Source organism: Poecilia mexicana, unplaced genomic scaffold, assembly GCF_051168715.1.
Source record: "Poecilia mexicana isolate PSO_F unplaced genomic scaffold, ASM5116871v1 scaffold_22, whole genome shotgun sequence".
Taxonomy (NCBI): Eukaryota; Metazoa; Chordata; class Actinopteri; order Cyprinodontiformes; family Poeciliidae; genus Poecilia; species Poecilia mexicana.
Genome location: NW_028263391.1, coordinates 4,477,419 through 4,498,134, shown reverse-complemented (window position 1 = coordinate 4,498,134; position 20,716 = coordinate 4,477,419). Strand labels below are relative to the sequence as shown.

General features: G+C 39.8%; 2 protein-coding genes across 2 annotated transcripts; both read left to right on the top strand.

The window, feature by feature from the left end:
• The first annotated feature begins 2,327 nt into the window (after positions 1 to 2,327).
• Positions 2,328 to 11,440, top strand: cdc25b (cell division cycle 25B). Its single transcript, XM_088002567.1, has 15 exons — positions 2,328 to 2,874; positions 2,965 to 3,047; positions 3,220 to 3,268; positions 5,421 to 5,462; positions 6,011 to 6,044; positions 7,332 to 7,466; positions 7,774 to 7,893; positions 7,977 to 8,111; positions 8,202 to 8,279; positions 8,363 to 8,551; positions 9,070 to 9,174; positions 9,262 to 9,324; positions 9,419 to 9,517; positions 9,639 to 9,884; positions 10,341 to 11,440. The coding sequence occupies exons 1-15, from the start codon at positions 2,666 to 2,668 to the stop codon at positions 10,479 to 10,481; spliced, it is 1,728 nt and encodes a 575-aa protein (XP_087858693.1). The 5' UTR covers positions 2,328 to 2,665; the 3' UTR covers positions 10,482 to 11,440.
• A 4,913-nt stretch (positions 11,441 to 16,353) lies between these two features.
• Positions 16,354 to 19,182, top strand: ap5s1 (adaptor related protein complex 5 subunit sigma 1). Its single transcript, XM_014989740.2, has 3 exons — positions 16,354 to 16,652; positions 17,161 to 17,452; positions 18,419 to 19,182. Exons 1-3 carry the CDS (start codon positions 16,471 to 16,473, stop codon positions 18,545 to 18,547), a joined length of 603 nt encoding a protein of 200 aa, XP_014845226.2. The 5' UTR covers positions 16,354 to 16,470; the 3' UTR covers positions 18,548 to 19,182.
• Positions 19,183 to 20,716: the final 1,534 nt, after the last annotated feature.

The window sequence follows — 20,716 nt, the reverse complement described above, 5'->3', positions numbered from 1 at the left end:
ATTTAAAAGTTGCGAAACATAAACCCTTGAGGCCTGGAGTTGGAGAAACCTACTCTCATTAGGCTTATTGACACTGGATGTTTATACCAAAAAGTCAGATTTCCCAGGCTTAATGTGAGAACTTAACTTGAGCCAGTACAAAAAGTCGGCTGTTGACATGTGAATGCGATAATACTGCTCCACTCCCTGTAGTCTCAAAGGTAATTACTGCTGTAATTAAATCAGTGATTAAACTTCAGTGATCAAATCAACTCTGGCAGGAATGATTCATAAACTTCTAAAATCCGTTCACACAATAAAAGTTCTGCTGACAATTGATTTTACAAAACTGAACACAAATGGCAGTTCCAACATATGAAGGCACATGAAATCAAGAAAATATATGGCAAACAGCAACAGTAAAACTGCTAGTTAGATAGCATAACATAATGACTTTCAGATAGAAGACGTAAAGCTAGCTGTATTTATTTTGCTAAGAAGTTCTACTACCAGCAGTAAACTAATTAAAGCAATATATCTCTATGTTGTTCGACCTGCTTGTGCAAAAACTCTTGTATTTATTTACCTATTCATTTATATGCACATAGTCTCTTGCTTAAGAAACCTGTGTATCCACAGAGACGACAGTGCAACTACTTTACACTGCAGATTAAAATTAGTTGAAACTGAGAAACATAATCCTGTAATTTAGCTTTGCCCATCTTAATACCAACTCTGATGTGCTTGTGTCCCTGCTTCACCACAGCATGATGTCTGTCAGATTATGCTTCCTGGTATACTTTTAAGACGAAAATAACTCTAAACAATGCCTGAACGTTTCATATGTGTCCGGGTGACATTTTGTTGATTTTTGTTTCGAAGTGAAGGATTTTGTCAGGAGACCCAATGAGAAGGATGTAATAATAATGTATAGCATTGATGCATCCATCCCTTGACAATCCCTGCTTGTCCATGCACGTTCCTGTCTGCAGCAGTCATTGACTGGGAGACGGAAACATAACGTAGCTCCAGTTTTGAGGAGGTTTTCTCCGTTATGGCGTCGCCTTCTCATTCCCCACCTTTTGTTTCCTCTTTTCACATGTGGGATGTGGAGCCTGAGTCCCATGCTCTTACTTCGGCATGGATCTTTATTAAACTTTATTTACATCTACCAAGCCAATAACATGTTCAAGAAGAGTGTTCTAACCCACAGCCAGACGTTGGCAGAATTTATTGGGATTACTAATTCAAACGGCAATGGATTAAGGCGTTAGGTTTGGAATTTTGCCTGTCGTCTCTTTTAGAATTGTAAATGCATTATAGAGGCACAAATGAGAAACTTAACTTCCTGAGAAAAATGTATGGCATTACTCATGTCAACCTGCAAGAGAAGTTGCAGAATCACATCTAAGAACTTCCCACAAACCTCAGGCAGAATACCCTTTGAACTAATAACCTCTGACTGGTTTTGTTGGTTGGACAGCTTACAAAGTCTGGTTGAACTGGTTACACGTGAGCATTTCTGTAAATCACTTCTACAATTTTCTGTTCTTTGGACATACACAGTGTCCATCTGAAACTCTATTTCTACAGTTGTAATAAAAAAGGGGAGCTTCATTCACCACAATAAAGAACACTGATGGTTAGACTAGAGCAGAGCACAACACTGGATGCACAAATAAACTTAAAATAACTTATCTGATAAAAATGAAAAAGAAACAGAGCTGCATAGTTCATAAAAAAAAGCTTCATCCTGGAATAATATAACCTTACTTTTTCTGAATTATGAACTGAGCAAGTCTTAAGAAAGCAAAGCCTAGACTGCGTGGTATGGCAGGATTGTGGAACAGAAGTGCTCAGACATGTTTATGGAACTGGAATGGTGACAAACTATTCAGTCTTTGCGCTGGCAGCCATTTAGGACTCAGACAATGAAGTCACAATGCAGACACAGTGTCTTTACACAGACAGTGTCTTTAAATTGATGATGCAAAATGTCCATCGTTTTTTTAATGCAACTTTACATTAAAAATATAATCACTCCATTTAAAAAATACACACATTCTTGATTGTTTTAATGTATTACTTAAAAAATAATTCAAAGAAAGTTTAGTCAAGCAATTTTTATATACCCTCAATTTCCATTTCTATTTCCACAAGATTCTAACAAAAGTTTCACAAGAGAACATAAAAAAAAAATCACAAACATTGCGTCACATCCTCATCCGGTGAGAGAACAACAGGAAAGAGGCGTTTTGGGCTCTAATTGGCTAGCTGGATGTTACAGCGTTTCTGATTGGATGAAACTTTGCCGCTTCGAGACTGCTATTTTGAACATAAATACAAGCAGCCTCAGATTTTCTCAGAGAACAGGGGGCTGTCAGAGAGGTAACACTGTGTCGTTCAGCTCTCTGGCACAGGTAGTAATTATGTGGTTCTAGATATTTTTTACAAGGCCGAATGAACGTTTTTGTCTACGCGGAGCCACCGGGTCACCTACCACCGGTGTTTCGGAGACGCATTGAAAATGTGTTCTTAAATTCACGCTAGCTGGCTGGTTAGCTTCCGGGATAGCGTGTACTTAGGAGTGTTTTTACTCATTGGCATCGTCTGGCCTCAAAGCTCAGGCTAAATTTACCCCCAAACTGTTATCTCCGGGATTTATCCAGGTTAAGAAGCAGGGAAGATGGAGACCCGTTTCGGCAGTGCTAGCCCGCAAAGCGTCGCTTTCAAAAGAAGGCCCGATGGGATCCCCGGGCTTTCCTCGCTTAATCTGCCCGACATCAGCGGAAGGAGTTCGCACTGCAGGAATCTGTTCTCCCCCGGACCAGCGACCGTGTTGTCTCCGGTCACCAATTTGGCTCTGGACATGAACAATTTAGCAGGCCTTGGAAGGTACCTTTTTTTATATATAGTTACAAAATAATTTTTTAAAAAGTATACAGAATATAGATTTGTCTTTGTTTGACTCCCTCACTCTCTCAGCCAATCTGATACCCCGAAAAGGAGAAAGCATCCCCCCCTGGAGAAGGTTCCTTCTTTCGCCTCAGATGTGTCATCTGATGCTGGTGAGCTCCAAATGAATCTATTGTTTTTTTATTGATGGTATTAGATATTGTGCCTCGGGGTCTCATGTTAATTCATTGCTGCTAATTTCATCCCCATGCTTCATGAACAGCAGCTATTTTTATGTTGCTTTTTTGAGCTTTCTGAATAAATTTGAGATTCCCATCTTCCCAGGCCTTGGCTTAGATCTTCCTAGTCCTGTGGATGGGGAAGTGGAAGACGTGTAAGTTTCTTTTTTTGTTTTTTTCCTATCCTCCTGTCTGTCCTAATCAGTAGTTTGTTACTGCTACTCTCCCTCCCCCTTCCACTTCTCTAACCCCCCACTTCTCTAACCATGTGCTTGGGTTCAGTTTAGCAAAGCTTCATTTTTAATTTATAGGATTATTGTTCCACTAATCTGATTGCAGTTGGAGTCGTGTCGGCATAGCAACTTTATTTTCAGAGATAAAATAAAAGTTTCTGAATTCAGAAATCGGAATTACCTAATTTTTCTCTCTCCTTGACTGGGTTTGTCTTAAAAAATATATATAAATTTTTCTATATAAAAACTGAGTGTTCTTTGTTTATTGATGATCAAAACACTAGCAACTAACAGCATGTGTCTGAGAATATAACTCATAAGAATGGAAATGACTTTTCTTTTTTTTTTATTTTGGCAGTAGTACTTTTGAAGATTTTTATCATTAACTCAAACATCATGTCTATTTTTTCTATCTTCAGATTTTAATTAAACTCTTGCATGATAAAAAACAGTGTGATTCCTAAGTTTTAGTGTATTTAATTTTTTTTATTATTTCTTTTGACCAGAAAAGCTGATTTTAAAATGTTTTAATCTTCTGTAGTTTTATTTTTGGTAGACAAAACGTCCTGACAGTGGTCGACTCTTATAATTCTTGGTGACACATTGTTGTTATTTGGCAAAAAGCCATATTTGGACTGTATTATCGCTGCGTAAACCCAAACACGGCCCTCTGTGACGCGTGTCTGCTTCATTGTTATCTCGAGCAGTTGGCTGATCTTGGGTGGCCTCCTGACTCGGTTTGAGACATCTGCTGCTCTCTGATGGAAGTTCTTCACAGCAGCTAAGAGGCTGGGTGCTAAAGGCCTCATTGACCTCCTTTCCCAGCTGTTGGGTTGCTAGGAAACCTCCAGGATTGGGGAGGAGGGTGTTCTCTGCTCTTATGTTTGAGCGGGGGTGTCCAAAGTGTGATTCTGAAAGGATTTTGTTTGGCCTCTGACCGCAGGACAAGAATGACTTTTAAAAAATGAAACTTTGGCCCACACATTAAACAATTTAAGCAGCAATATGTAATGTTTATAAAAAAAAATTAAACATTTGTTAAAATTATGTTGTGACAGTTTGAGACAAATAATCTGAATAAAATCGAGCTCCGCTTCGCCTTCTCCCTTTGCTCCAAGTACTAGCTTCAGAAATACACAGCTCAGTTAGAAACAACCAATCAGAGTTCAGGGGAGGGTCTTAATGCTGTCAATCACTCTGGTGCTCATCCCCTCCCACTTGCTCTCTGCTATGTAGCAGCTGGTTTACCATGAATGCTAACGCTAGTTAGCGTAGCCACCACTGATGACTGTAACGGCATGTTTTCTTTTCCACCATTAGCACATCTAGTTGGAGTCGTGTTACTGCCCCCCCACATTCAGGAGGATGATGTTTTTTTATTACTATTTTAGTGTGCTTAAAAAAACTAGATTTAACAATATATGGATTTAAAAAAATTGAACATCTAATTTTTTTATTAAATTTTCTGGCTTGCCGGTAGTTTAATTTCTCCAGTTCTGGCCGCAGAGCAATCGGTTTGAACACCGCTGTGTTGAAGAGCTGACGCCCATCCCTGTTGGGTTTTGGCACACTCTTCAGCCGTGGTGTTTCAATAAGTGAACGAAAGGAGAGGGGGTGTTTTTTTTTGTTGTTTTTTTTTTTTTTTGCATCTGCGCTACAGAAATGAGGGCAACCCCCTATAGAACAAATGCTTTCCCGTCCGACCTGGATGAATGGGACACACTCCCCCCCCATCAGCTAACAAAGAGCTCCTCCAGCTACAGGCTGAGCAGAGCTGGCAGCTGCTAGATTAGCTGATCTCTGCATCATTTCTCTTGCTCCCCTCTCTCAGCTGCACTCTTGGCTCTCAGCTCTGCTTGTTTAGCATACAGGTGGGCATTATTCCAACACAAAGCACCACCTCTTACCTCTTTGATTCACCCAACTTCCTCAAATCTCCCCAGCGCTTCAGAGGCTGAGCAGGTGTGGTGGTCCTTTTGATCGGCGGCCACCAATCCAGACGCAGGATTTCCTTTTTAATTACAGTGAAACATCTTGTCGAACTCCTGATGGTTTTCTTTTTGTGTTGCTGCAGATTTGAAAAATCCATTCAGCAGTCACGGCGAGTTTTCAACGAGTAAGTTTTTGTGTTTGTTTCAGTCATGAAGTCAGTTGCTGTTTGTTGCAATTTTGAAGGGATGCAAGATCTGATTTTCCTTTTTTTTTTTTTTTTTTTTTTTTCTTTAAAAACCAAAATCAGATTTTTTTTGTTCCTCCGCCCATGCAGCCCAAATTACAAATGGATTATAAAAAGCTTTTTTTTAAAATCTAAAATATGACAACCAAAAACAATAAAACAGAAATGAGAAAAACGTGCAACAGAAACTGTAAATAAAATGGATTTTGTCTCTAAACAAAATCCCTTCAAAAAATATTAAGAATGTAAATTGAGCTAATTTTAACTTATTCATGCTAAATGACTAGTAGTTTACTGCAAAAGCCTTGGTCATGTATAACAAAGTCTTAGGATTTTTCAGACTCGTTTCCCTGATGAATTGTATCAATGAAGTAGCCATTAAAAGTAAATTTGGAGCTAAATGGGCTATATACATGTAAAAGTAGGGAATTGTTGTCTAAATATGATCTGTATTAATTCAAATTCCATTTTTTCTCTTTATTTTATAGGAAGATGCCAATTAGAAGAATCAACTCATTGCCAGTAAGTTTTTTTTTTTCCATCACTATGTATTTTGACTAATTTCTCTTGCATTGTTATTAAATGAAATGTTAATTTCTAAAACAAAGATTTTAATTGATTTATATAAGATAAAATGAAAAAATATAACAGTAAAGCAGAAAAAAGACTTTAAAGGGGCAGTATTATGTAAAATTGACAGCATGTTCTAAAAACATACCTGGAATGTTGCTTTGATTCATGCATGTTAGAGAAATAATTTGATCTCCCATGGCAACCATTCAGCTGTTCAAATCAGCAGGTTGGACCTTCACAGTGCGACGTCGCCACTCGGCTCCTTCAGATTAGCAAGCAGCAATTGGCAAACACCTGGTTAAACTGAGCATGTAAAGTTTTTATAGATGCATTGCATGTTATTGTTTCCAACCTGAAATTTCACTCGTGCAAACAGTGGTGGAGAGAAAAAGACAATTCTTTTACATGCCATCCATAACTGTGGTAGAACAGTTCCATTAACAAAATAATTAGTTTGGGGTTAGGGTTAGTTTTGTTTTCAAGCTCAATGTTTATTTTGCAATTATTAAAAAAAAGTAACCTCTGTGGTAACTAATCTACCACAGAAATGGTTGATTAGCTCATTTAAACACCTGCTTTACTGATGATCTGTCAGAGTTGGTAAGTCACCATTTAATTTTTTTTTCTGAATCAAAACACCAAATTCTGGAGCGCATCTACATATTAAAGTTCTCAAAGTCAAGCTAGCATAACTAGCCTACTTCCCTCTCCCTCACTATTTTTTTAATTCAATCTTTTTCCTGACCTTGTCTAGTTGCTGGAGTTAGTAGCAAAGCACTGTGTCCCTTTTTCTTTTATTTGTCACGCGTAACATTAAGATTTAGCGCGTTTTGCTGACAACATGATGGCTAAAACCAATTGTAGCCGTCACTGCAGAGCAGTTTTATGCTGGGGGGCATCGCGTTGCAACGTGTCTATATAAACTACTTAACGAAGCACTGATAAAAGTGACAAAGGATTAATAGAAGTTATGTTGTGATGACTTCCTGAAGGTGGAGTTTCAGAAAGAACAGGAGCTTCTTAAAGAGACAGAGGTCCCACTGTTAAGGCATTAAATTAGGAAGTCAAAATTTCTTTGAAGTCATATTTAATATGTATAGCATTTTTATAAAAACTAAATATAACATAGTTACTTGATTGTAACAATAAAGCAGCTCCATGTGTCTGGGAAATGCATAATACTGCCCGTTTAAGTGGGGTTTCCATCAGTGGTTGGCTAACTGGTTCCCATTTCAGCCCCAGCTCCTGGGCTTCAGTCCGGCTCTGAAAGGACAGGAGACGGATTCCAATCGCTACGGAATATTTGGCCAGCAACCTCAACAAATGAAGCCCTCCGTCTCTCAGTTTGACAACAAGGAGAACATGCCAGAGGTCAGTGGATCATTTCTCCCTCCAAAGCATCTAGAAATACTGTTACCATGGCGATGGCATTGCATCTTTCAGGTTAAATTTGACTCCATTTCATTTAGAATCTCCGAAGTCATTGTTTAAATCTTCTCTGCTTCAAGTGGATTAATGTGGATAAAGACGATAAAACCCAGGCTATTAGCTGAAACACATGGATGTCGCTGTGAATAGAACTCGCTTCTCTTTTACAGATGCCTTTGGTAGATATTCCTCAAATTTAAAATGTGTAATTCTTTTCTCTCCTCTTTTTTTTTGTTTTTTTTACACTTAGGAGTTCTTTGAATTCAAGAAACCATCCAAGCCCGCGTCTCGGAGTCGCGGGCGCTCCTTCAACGGAGGACATTTAAAGGACGCCTTCGCTGCCCGTCCTAGCTCCGCTCCAGCTCTCATGGTGAGAAAACGTTCGAAGAATCCGACCATGTTTGTTCTGGAGCTTTTAGAAAGAAACAATTTGTCTTCTTTTTTGTTTCGCAGCTCTCTTCTCCGCCGCCAATCCAGCAGCTTGAATACGATTCAAGCCCCGTTTTCCTGAGGCGTTCCTCCCTGACCTCCTCTCTGAACGACGACGAAGACGACGGCTTTTTGGACGTACTCGATGACAACATGGTGGTAAGATGCCGTTCAAACGTAAATGCATTAAGATTTTTTATTTATTTTTTTAATCAAATGGAAAAGGATTTCATGAAGGGTTTCTTGCAGGATGACTCTGGGATGCCAACCGGAATGGCGAGCTTGCTCACTGCACCGCTTATGGCTGACAATACAGGAGAGGACTCTGTAAGTTATTAAAATATGCACCAATGATAACAAAGAGATGTGAAATGAAGACTGGTTTTTAGAAATGATCCGTTTCTCCGTAGCCCATCGTCCGGTGTCGGCCACGGAACCTGTTTCGCTCTCCCTCCATGCCCAGCCCGGTGTCCCGCCCCGCCGTCAAGCGTCCCGACTGCCCTGCAGATGAAAACACTCCAGTGAGGGTGAAGAGGCGGCGGAGCGTCGCAGGAACACCTTGCACCAAGCTGGACCAAAGTCCAGAATCTCCGAGAACGGTGAGTCGCTGTGCCTAAAAGGGGAAACTATCGAAACTATGAAAAACTTGAAAAGTTTTTCATAGTTTGAAAAACTATGGGAAACTATCGAAACTAGTTTCGATAGTTTCCCAATGCCCACCATATGCAAGAACTTTAGTTGTTCACAAGCTATTCTGAGCTTCAGCAGAATTTGAGTGTCTGAGTGTAAAAATGTTTAATGTATTCTGTCCTGGTGCTGTAAAGATGTTTTAGGTTACATTTTTCAGTCTGTTTTCTATTTATCTCAGCAAATGTCGCCACATTTGCTGTGGAACTGTTAAACAAGGTCATGACTTCCAGCTAATTAGTTTTGTGAATCCTCAATTTTCCTCACAGTAATTTTTGTAGTTCAGTTATGCTGAAGTTGCAAGTGGATAAGTCAAAATGTTCGGTTCTAGCTTGTAATAATCCACAGCATCAGAGCCTCTTCAGAGTGTTCTGGTTGAGTTTTATTTTTTGGAGTAATGTACCCAAATCCTTTTCCATTCTTCTTCCAGAGTTGTTTGCTGCTCCAGCGGTCCAAGTCCTTCTGTCACACAGAGATCGAGAAGCTTCTGGACAAGTCGGACGGCTCCAATGAGCTGATCGGAGACTTCACTAAGGTTAGAGAGACTGAAACCCCTCTGCTCTCGTCGTTGTTTAAAGAAGGAAACAACTTTTCCAATCCAATTACCTTTTGTCTTTTTAAGCCTTTCGTTCTTCCGACGGTGGATGGAAAACATCAAGACCTCAAGTACATTACCTCAGAAATGGTGAGTACTCTCATCCTGCCTAACATCTCCATGAACTCGTTGCATGGATACATTTTGTTTTCATAACTTTATTGGCTGTTCTGTCGACTTGTAGATGGTGGCAGCTCTCACCGGCCAGTTTGATCACCTCGTAGATCAGGTCATCGTCATAGACTGTCGCTACCCCTACGAGTTTGAAGGTGGTCACATCAAAGTAAGTCAACCCATTGAACAGAATAAATAAATGAACTTTCTCTTCAGTTTTAAGCTGATCAGGTAGAAACATGTATAAAGGTGATTTATTTGTATTCTGAGCTGTTCCTGTTCTGTCTCAGGGGGCTTTGAACCTCCACCAAGAAGACCAAGTGGAGGATTTCCTCCTCAAGACCCCCATCGTCCCCTCCTGCCCAGAGAAGCGAGTCGTCATCGTCTTCCACTGCGAGTTCTCGTCGGAGCGCGGCCCTCGAATGTGCCGCTTCGTCAGGGAAAGGGACCGCGCCGTCAACGTGTATCCCAATCTCCACTACCCCGAACTTTACATCCTCAAGGGTGGATACAAAGACTTCTTCCCTTTTTTCCAGGTGGTTCAGCTGCAGATTCCCTTTATGCTGATGACATGGAGTTCTAGGCCAAAACATTTCCTGATTCTTCATTCCTGTTGTCTCAACTTACTGTATTTAAAATTAAGCCCTTACAATGTTTTTATCAAAGAAAAACAAGTTGGCCTTTTAATGTTTCAAGGTCTTAAATTTTGTCTTTAGGACTATTTAATCTTGTTTATATTTTTTTCTCATGAGAATTTAATGTCGGGTAAAAGTTTAACTTTCACTTTTACATCTTCATTTTGTTCAAGGCAGCTAACGTTAACTAGCTGGTAAGCTAGCTTTTTTTTTGTGTGTGTGTCCATCATGGCTTATTGCCAGTTACCTGGACAAAGTTTGTACTTTTATCATAATTTACAAAAGCCGTACTTGTCAATTTTACTTAACGGTACGTTCAGAGGTTAAAGCTGAGATGTGTGTTCTTGTCCCGCCCAGACCCAGTGCGAGCCCCAGTCCTACCGGCCGATGCACCACGAAGACTTCAAGGACGACCTGAGGAAATGCCGCCTGAAAAGTCGCACCTGGGCCGGAGAGCGCAGCAAGCGGGACATGTACTGCCGTCTGAAGAAATGGTGACGAGCTCCTCCTCTCATCCTCCATCCCAACCTGCCCCCCCGTATAAATGGACTCAGCAGGACCTCCCCATGCAGCCCATCGCCTCAGCCCACCCACTAGAAAGGCCTTTTTGGATAACACCAACAGAAAGGGGCTTTTTTTTTCTTTTATTCCCCCCCCCCCATTTTTATTTTATTTTTTATTTTTAGCAAATCCACCAAGTTTTGTTTATGCATTTATGCTACATTTCCAGATGGGGAAAACGTGAAAGGAAAGAAGCTTCCTCCTTCACAAAATGCTGAAGTTCTGCAAAGTGACTGTTTTAAGAAAACCACTTGGACCTATTGCTCATGTTTACCTGTTGTTGTTCTTTTCATATACATGTATAGAAAAATTTGATTGATCTGAAGCACAAATCGGTGACTTTGCAATAATACAACTGAACCAAATGATGAATCACGTCTTTTATTATTTTCTGTCATTTTAAGCACTTAATGAATGAGGTGCATTTTTTTAATAGTCCTTTATAATGCACATTATTTTTTATGGTTTGGCCCCGTTTTTTTTTTTTTCTTTTTTTTTTTTCTGTTATCTTTGTAGCATCTTGTCCAGAATTTCCAAAAATGCTAATTGGGTTTTGTAATGACATGCAAAAAAGATGAAGTCAGATATTTTCTCTCCTCTCCTTCCTGACTAATTGCAATACTTGTTCATTTTTCTCAGTGAAAATACCAAAGCAAACCAAACTACCTGTTAACTGCACTGTTCAAGTTTTTTCTTATGCTGCAGGTCGGCAAGGTGAAAAGATCTTTGATTTGTATCTTTTTTCTTTTTTTTGTGTCTTTGCTGTGACTCCTTAATTTTCAAAGATAAAACGGTCTTGCCCCGTTTCTGAACCTGTGAGTGTCAGTCGGGTGGCTTCAGTATTTTGGTGCAGGCTTGTGGTGGAGCTGCTGAAATAAAGATCCTATATGAATTCAGATGGGTTGTATTGAAGCTTTTCTGTAAAATGTGGAAACAGGACTTGATAGTCACAACCCTGGTTAGGCCGCATGCATTCTTGGATATCAGTTTTGTTTTTGCTTTTTTTTTTTTTTTCGCATTAATGCATTTTATTTTTAAGGATAAACTATGTTTTTTTGTTTTTTTCTTTAATTTCCCTCTTGTTTTAAGCAACTCATTTTAAAGTGATTTTAAATTTTTTTTTGGCATTTTATCCCCCAACCTGCTCAGTTTGGGATTTCTCCGGTTGAATTTCAATCTGGTCAATCAGCGAACAGAAGAAGTCCTCAGTGACGACGTTACGTTTCTGTATTATTGTTGTCTGCCTGTAGTTTTAGCAATGGCAGCAGGGGAAATGAATGCAGTTCAGTCCAGGTGTTTGTTTTTTTGTTTCGTTTTGTTTTTGTCATAGCCCAGACCCGGATGCACCGATAGCCTCAGTCCTATCAGTGCAGGCTATCTTCAAGGACAACCTGAGGAAATTTCGCCTGAAAAGTCACACCTGGGCCGGAGAGAGCAGCAAGCAGGACATGTACTGCCGTCTGAAGACATGGTGATGACTTCCTCTAAACTGTGGAATCAGGTGTAGCCCAGTGTTAAAAACACAAGTAAGAATGAATAAATATTGATTTCATATCTTATTCTATAATAGTATTGCATCAGTTCCTGACAGCTGTTGGTTGCTTCTGCTTACAGCCTGCAAAATTAACTTAGAAATCAAAAGTTTCTGCTATGGACGGATTGAAACTTGCATCATGTAGCATCAGTCAGATGTTTTTTTTTTTGTTTTTTTTTGGTGCCATAATTAAAAAAAAAAAAAAGCAAAATTTTGTGGCAAAAGGTTTGGACTCCCTAAAACAAAGTATGAACACTTTGAGTCTGTTTTGGATTGAAGAAAGTCACCAATACATTCAAACTTGTATGACGGATTCTTGTTTATGAAAATAATTGCAGTTATTTTCCACATCCTGGAAAAAACAAATGTATATAATAATCACACTGTGAGGAGTGTATGTAAACTGATTACTGATGTAAAAGATAGGTTTGTGAATTATTTACAGTGTGAATCCTAGTAGCTGGTTCCTGCAGCTAAAAGTTTTCATGATTCAGAAACTTTGAGGAAAGTATTTCTTTAATAGAGGAAACTAAATTCTTTCTGTAGGATAAAAACAGCTGCAATCTCAGTTCAGATTTTAATTGCTTTCAGTTTTTTTTTTTGTTTTCACCGCAGGTTTATCTGGACGGCTCCATAAACCTGCAGAACGAGCCTTCGGTACGCAGAGACACTCGTGTTCATGTTTGAACTCTAATAGCACATCTGCTCTTTTGTTTGCTCCTCTTCTCTGCTCGGCGGGGCCCGCTGGTTTTCCTGCTCAGAGCCGCTCTTATTTTTTTTCAAATTCTCCCTCCAGCAGCCAGCGTGGGGAGTGGCCTCTTTGTTTCAGCACGTGTCCGCTCCCTCCTCCGACACACACACACACGCGCGTTCCTTTCTTTGGAGGCAGATCCCGGCTGCATGACGGGCCTTGACAAGAATTTTAACAGTTCTCTTGGGAAAAAAAACCAAATACTCAGAGCTACTACGCGTCGTCAGAAACGTGACCCATCCGTTACAAAAACACAGAATCTTTCAAATTATATTTGATCCACTTTCTATCTTGGTGCACCTGAAATGAGACAAAAGCTTTTCAGTAAGACCAGAGCTTGCTTTAAGTCAATCATTTAAAGAATGTACTACTTCCACTGGCAGATTATTTCATCTACAACATAGGAAAAATGTCATAAGTAAAATAATTTGCCAGTGGATTAAGTATTTTTCAACATTATGGAATTATTGACTTAGAACAAGTTACCTGTAAGTTAGTTTTGTCTTATTTCAAGTGTACTAACATATTTTCCCTAGAAACTAGATAAAAATACTTAACTTGCATAAGGTTTATTTGTTTTTTTCCAGTGGAGAGCAAGTGTTAGAAAAATCTAATCAAACAAGAACTGATCAAAAAAGCACATAGACACTCATTACAAGAAAAAATATCAAAACATATACATTTAACCCAATGAAGTAAATAAGTCTTTAAAGACACATTAAATTCCCCAATGGATGAAAATGTTTCGAGCTCAGTGGAGGATCATTACTTTGAAATCAATTAATTTGAGTAAATTCTGATCAATTCTGGCATTTTTAAAGGGAAAGCCAGTTCAGTTTTCTGATCAGGTCTGATAATATGCAGCTTGACTGCAGCCATAAAAAGCTTCTAGTAAAACCCAAAGCTGGAATTGGCTGTTTTACTGGCACTAGCTTGACTTAAAACACTTTTAACATTTTTGATAAAGTTGAGGTGAGCGTATTGCTTGGTCTGTCCCAAGAAGTTCTGGTGTGTTTTGGATCATTGTCCTGTTTCAACATGTAGTGTATCAGTGTCAACCACCTAGCGGCTAAGTTACCTGATGACCCACAGCATGATACTATCACCCACATACTTTGCTGTTAGAAGCCTTATTGTAGTTCCTCAAAACTTACTTTATCATTTTAGGCAAAAAGCTTAACCTAGCCATTGTCTTCCTATGCAATTCTGCTCGATTCTCATCTCCCTTCAGTATAACGTCTGGGATTTCTCCCATTGAGAAATGGAGTTTCTCCAGGATTTCTCCAGTTGAATTTCAACCAGACCAATCAGTGAACAGAAAGAGAAGTTGTGAACTGTGATATTGTTTTGTTGCACTGTTTTATTATTGTAGTCTGCATATAGGCTTGAGACAATTTTTGTTGTTGTTCGCTGGAGTGGAAGCGTGGCCAACACAAAGACGCTCAGGCCGTAGTGGCCACGCTTCCAATCACTGAGCAAATAAAGTTGTAGTAAGAGGGACGTATTGCTCACAAATAAATGCTCTCGCAAATAAATGCTCGCACGGGAAGCTTCTGTAGCTGGCGCATTTCAAACGTCATGGCCAAACGTTAGCAATGAGGTCAAATCAAATCCAGTCATTTAAAACCTCGACAGCGTCCACGGCTCCCTTCTGAAATAATGGCCACAGTCTTTTTCTTTTTTTTTGCCAAAATATAATTTAGGGGAAAAAATGTTACTTTTGTCTAAAATGACATGCAATTATTTTAGGAAGGTGATGATATGTACGTAGGACAGAAGCTGTCCTTTGCATGTATATCTGTACTTTGAGGTCCCACAGAAAAAAATGAAATGATGCAAGGCTGAACCTGGCACCAAAAATCTCCAGCCTTGCTGCGACCTGTAACCACCGTGTTGCTGAGGCGTTGACAGTAAACTGACAAACCAGCCAGTAAATCAACCAGCCTTGCAACCCGACCTGCAAACCATGCAGCCCATGCACGGGTGTGGCCCGTGGGTGTGTAGGAATGAACTTTGCTTCTGAGGGTTTTTCAGGAACCGGCGCTTTCTGCACGTCTCTTTTGCGATTGATGATATTGCCACATGCCGGGGATGTTTTTATTCCTCCTTGTCAAGAATGCACACAGCAGACCAAAAAATAAAAAATAAAAATCAGTCGTCGCCTGTCGTGTTGTTTGTTAAGCTTCCTCTATTTCAAACTGGCGCGCCTCGTCCTCATTGGTCCGGCCCTTCCCTTCACCACATCCTGTTCTTCTTACTCAGCTGGTGTGGTTCATCACATGGAAATGTGACTCACAGTTCAAAACAATGAAACTGGTTAAGTTTTTTTTCTTGTGGGGAGCCAGACACGAGCCTCTGCACAGCTCTCATGCTTGTTGCCTTTGCAAGTCGATGAGACCCCAGGTTGAGGAGCGGATCACGTCAAACAGCTGTAGCCTGGTCAGGCAGAGCGACTGGACTTCACTTTCACATTGAATGTTCACGGAAAGATCTGGTTAATTATTAGCTGTAGTGATTGTCTTTAGCTGAGGGAAAATGTGCGTGATTACCCAGAAGGTGTCACAGAGATACTCTTCACCCACGCATGTTCTGTTTCATGCAACATGACGATGTGGCTTCTTAAGAGCGGCCCTTGTGATTGAAGCCCTAATGGTGGTTTGCCAAAGCCCATCTGTTTGCGTTTTCGTCCCAAACCATGTAACAAACAAGAAGGTTGTTTTGCCACATTACAGCAAAATGTAATTTTTTGGCGATTTGTAAAATGCTGTGTGTTGTAAATTAACACTACGCCTCTCTGAACACACAACACATTCGGTGAAACATGGCATAGGTAGCATATAGGCTGACACATTACATCAGTCACATGACCCAACTTTTGTAACATTGAAAATGTATTTTTTTTAAAAGACATTTCAAATTAGCTGCGGTCCTCACTACTAAACAGTAATGAATTTTTCTGAATCGAATACATGTATTGTCCTGTTCCATTCTGGGAGAATGAGAGACAAGTAAGCCACCAGGAACACAACATCCTCATGACTTCTGCATTTCAATAGTTGTGGGTTTGTCAGGAAAGAAGATGAGAAGACGACTGCAATGGAGAAATGAATGTGCTCTTTCTATTTTTTTTTTCTGCTGTCACAGCAGTTTAACCTCTAACGCGCGTGCGCACGCACACACACACACACACACACACACACACACACACACACACACACACACACACACACACACAGACAGACAAATATACATTAACTGAGCAGAGCCTCTCAGGCTGAAGAAGCAGCAGCTGCTTGATAACCAGTTGTCTCTGCTTGTCTTCAGGTGACACTCAGCCTGAAACCTCCTGTAGACTTTCTTACACTTTAGAATTTATTTTGTGCAATATGATATAGATATAAATGTATAAATGTTTGACTGTATCCGCACATGTACAGCTTTAATTCATTTAACAGTAGACAAAACTAGAAAAAAATCTCGAGCACCCTCTGCTGGTTAAAACATCGCATTGCAACAACCCCGGTTAAGTGATCACCTGACCAACGCGGAAGTAAAGATCCCGAGGATGCAAAGTGGCTCTTTGAAATGGTTCCTAGATTCCGAGCGGTGTTCCAGAGGTTTTTGAAAGACGTTTTAGTAAAATGGTGCGGTGCTTCCTGATCCACACCGTGTGCCCAGTCGGCGCTCTGACCGCCGGGGAAAGTCGGGTGCTTTACTCCCGGCTCTTCGGTCCAGACGAGGTGGTTCTGTCCAAACAACAACGCGAGTTCGCCCCGGAGGAGAGGAGACTCCTGCAGAAGGAGAAGGTTTCTGTGGTGGCCAGGTGAGAACTGGGAGTAGTTATTAATTATTAATCCCAAACAAGAGTGACACCGTCAGAGTGGTGAAACGACATGAATCGGTTAGAAACGCAGAAAAAGCAGGAATGTATTTGTTCTGTTTTGTGGTAACAACACAAACCCACATGTCTAATCCAGGTCTGTCATTCTTACATGATTGGTTATTCGCCAACATTTAAGCATATTCAAAATTCAGATTTTTTCCCCCTGTTCATTAAATGCATCAAACACTAAAGCTATGTAGCATCAGAAATAATCATGCAGGAATGCCTAAACTGAAAGTTTATTTATTTCAGTGATTACACTGGTTAGCCAGTAGGGGGCAGTGTGTAGGGTCCAATGATCTCCAGCTACTGTAAACGCACATAAAAAAAAGCATTTTTTGCATTTTATGTTAAAGTTTGTAAAGAAAATTTTGAAGAGAAATATTGATTTTGCGATTTTGAGCCACAATTTGAAATGTCTAACTATGATGCCCTTTCTCCTACGAAGGCGGGTCCGAAGTGCCGTCTCCCTGTCACGGGAGGCTAGTGGTCGGCAGCTGGTGGACGCGTTGCCAGGCGACGAGGCTCTGGTCCTGCAGGACGCAGACAGGGGGGTGGTGCGTCTGAGAGCGGGCGAACCTTTCTCTGAGGAAATGAGCGTCCTGTGGCTGGGGGTCCAGAGCCTGGGCTTCACGCTGGTCTGTGAGCCTCAGGACAACCTGCTCCTGGCCGAGGGCGTCTTAAGAAACCTGACCAGGCACTGTCTGGACAACCTGCACATGCTGGGGCAAGGCAGCGAGGTGAGCAGGAGGAAGGGTTATTACTAACCAAGTGATAAAGAATCGTTTGTCAAATTTGGACAAAATTCAAATGTGGTCCTGGACAGAAAGTCTTGAAACTTTTTATACAGAATGTTTTCTGATCATATCCACCACCAGCAGTACAGTGCAGTACTTCTTATGGCTTCAGGCAAGATTCATATTCCATGTAGTTTGTAGTTGTAACAAACTTAATGGAGATGAAAATCTTTTGATCTCCAATTTTCCCTCCTTTCAGTGTTTTAATCCAACACTTTAACTTTTAATTTCTCCTCATGTTCAACCATTTTTTTAGTCTACTAGATGTTATGTTCTGTATTTTCATAAACTAATAACTGATCTATTCATCGATTGCAGTTTTCTGTCTGATCACTGATCTTTAAAAATCCTGACCCACCAAATCCAGCTGAAAACCTTTTTTTTGGTCTGTAAAATCACTAAATATAGCAACAATATATATTTTTATATGCCTGAAAATTGGCTAAATATTGTCGCTGAGTTTGTCTGAGTTCCAGACAAAAAGAAGGGATTCGGTATGAAGCCAAACTGTTATTAAGATACTTTTTAAGCATTTTGTTTTAAATACATAAGTTAATTTTACTCAAACTCCAGTTAACCACATAATTCAAATGTTGAAAAAACGGTGGGAAACTTGAGCGCTTGACAGAAAACCCTTTTTTTTCCTGAGATCTGTCACTCAGTGTTGAGATGAAACTTAAATAGATCTCTGACCATAAAGGAAATCTTATCCTACTTGACAAATCCATCCTTCCTCTAACGTCTGGTAGTGGCAGCATCATTCTGTGGGAATGTTTGACAATAACAGATCCTAAAAATGTTAGTTACTCTCTTTCAGAAACATAAATAAATTCTTCTCCTGTAGGAAAAACAAACTTCCTCTCTGTTAGCAAATCTAGAATTGTCACCGTAGCAACCGTTCTCCTCCAGGTCCTGCTGAAGAGCAGCCGGATCGACGTTCTGCTCAGCCGCCTGCTTCCTCACGGCCAGCTCCTCTTCCTCAACCATCGCTTCGCTCAGAGTCTGGAGAAGGAGGTGGCGTCTTCCATGGCCAAATGAGGCCAACAGCTGCATCACCTCCACCTGCCAGCTGGAGCTCGATAACCGCCAGCTTTAACCAAGACTTAGCACCAGAGTTTACTTTTGGTAACGTTTGAGTGTTTGAGAAGCGGGCCAGCCGTCTCTCTGCTGCTGGAAGACGTGTAAACACAGAGTGAGGATCATCTCCCTCTGCCACCTTCACTGGCTCCTCACTGTGGGGGAGGCTTCGCTTTCTATCCTGTTTGTCAAATTCAAGAGCGGAAAAGTAAAATAAATAAATAAATAAAAATGGCAGCATCTTAAGTGCAGCTGAGTGAAGACTGGATTCACCAAACTCAATGTGTCATGATGTGGCCAGTAGGGGGAGCTGGATTCCTGCTTCCTGCTGAGAGAGAGGAAGAAAGTTGACCCGTTGGTGTGTTTGAGTCGTATAATAATAATAATAATAATAAGTAAAGGTGTTGAGCATGCTGTACTAGAATCAGTACAGAACAGAAAATGTGCTGCTTGAGTTTTTGTTGAACTGATACTGAGTGTCTGAAAAAGCTAACTTTACTAATGAGACATTCTTTCTTCTGTTTTTATGCCAACATCATTTCAAAAGTGTAAATGGTCTCATTTTCTTGTATCTAAAATAAAATCTTTGTCTTGTATTTGCTGTGGTCCTTGTCCTGAGTCTTTAACGTTTTGTTGTACTCCAGAAAACCAGAGGAAATGATCAATGCATCAGGCTATTTTCTTTATTTGGTTTCTAATCTTAATTTAACCATATGAAATATATATATAACTGTTTGAATTGTTCTCATGTGTAAAAAAATCCCAAATGATTTATCTCCAGGATTGTGAAACAACTCGCCGTTGAAAACAGGCTATATTACACGTGGACATCCATTTACAGTTTTTTTTCTTCTTTTTAATTGCTTAAGCGCCGTTTTTCCTTTTGAAAACACTCAATTAGCACAGAAGCACCTTGGATTATTTGCACAATGGATCACTTTGGTTAAAACTGCAATTTCTTAGAAGCCAGTTTTCATCCGTCACATGCGCTGGTTCAGTTAAACTCTCCTGTGTATCTTAAAACACTTGAAGTATTAACAGCGAGAAGTTGAAAACATAATTTCACCAAACCACATGACACAGACCAGCTGAAACATTGTTTCTCTTCATGTCACGTTTCTTTTTTTTTTTAATTACTGAAGTTGAGAAACAAAAATAGATCACACTGGACATGATTCACCTTCTGTTAACCTTAAAATTTCACAATTTTCTGACATTGTCTGTCTACTGATCCTGTTGGACCAGATCAATGAGACAAACACCATCATTTTAATTTATACATTACCTACTGTAAATATAAATTTTATGTTAACTTTCATATTGAAAAACATTTGAAAAAGTGGAATCTTTATCCTGAATGAAGTATTTATATTGTAGTAAAGAAATTCAAAAAGTCTTTTTTAAAATGCCAGAATTTGCACATATTTTGTCTGAAGACATTTTAAAACATACATTACCAAATATGTTTTTATTAGAGTCCTTTCTTGGAAAACTACTTTTTATCTTTACTTGAGTATAATTTTTAGACACTCTGCTCCCCTTTAATTCAGAGATAGTTTGAATTTTAGTGTCTCAGCAATTGCAAGAAACTGTAAATGAGTTAAATACTCAGTGCTGCCACCAGGGGGCAGCATCAAGCCAGTCATGACAGGTGTTGCGCCCTGTTTCCACTAATAAAACACAGACTAACACCAGAGCAGAAATCCTTCCTGTTGCAAATATCCCAAATCCTTCTGCCTTGAAACTATTTCAAGCAAGATGGCTGACACCAAACAACCAGCATTTAAAATTGCTTCTGTGTGTGTGTGTGTGTGTGTGTGTGTGTAATTATATGTAATTAGTGATGCACAGAAACAGGAAGATGATCCTTGGCTTCAAGCAGCTGTTTGATAAAATTGCATGAGTTAAAGTCAAGTGGAGATTAAAATGTCCGGGTCTGGCTGTAGATTTGTTCCATGCGTTGCTCTTTCATCGGCCGTGATTGTAAATGCAAGCTTGTTGGCAGGATTATTAATAAGGTTTACAAAAAAAAAAGTCTGTTTATAAATAAATAAACAAACAGAACAGGTTATTAAAAGCTGATAAGTATGAAATCCCATGGATGTTTTTACCCTATAAACATGCTAGATT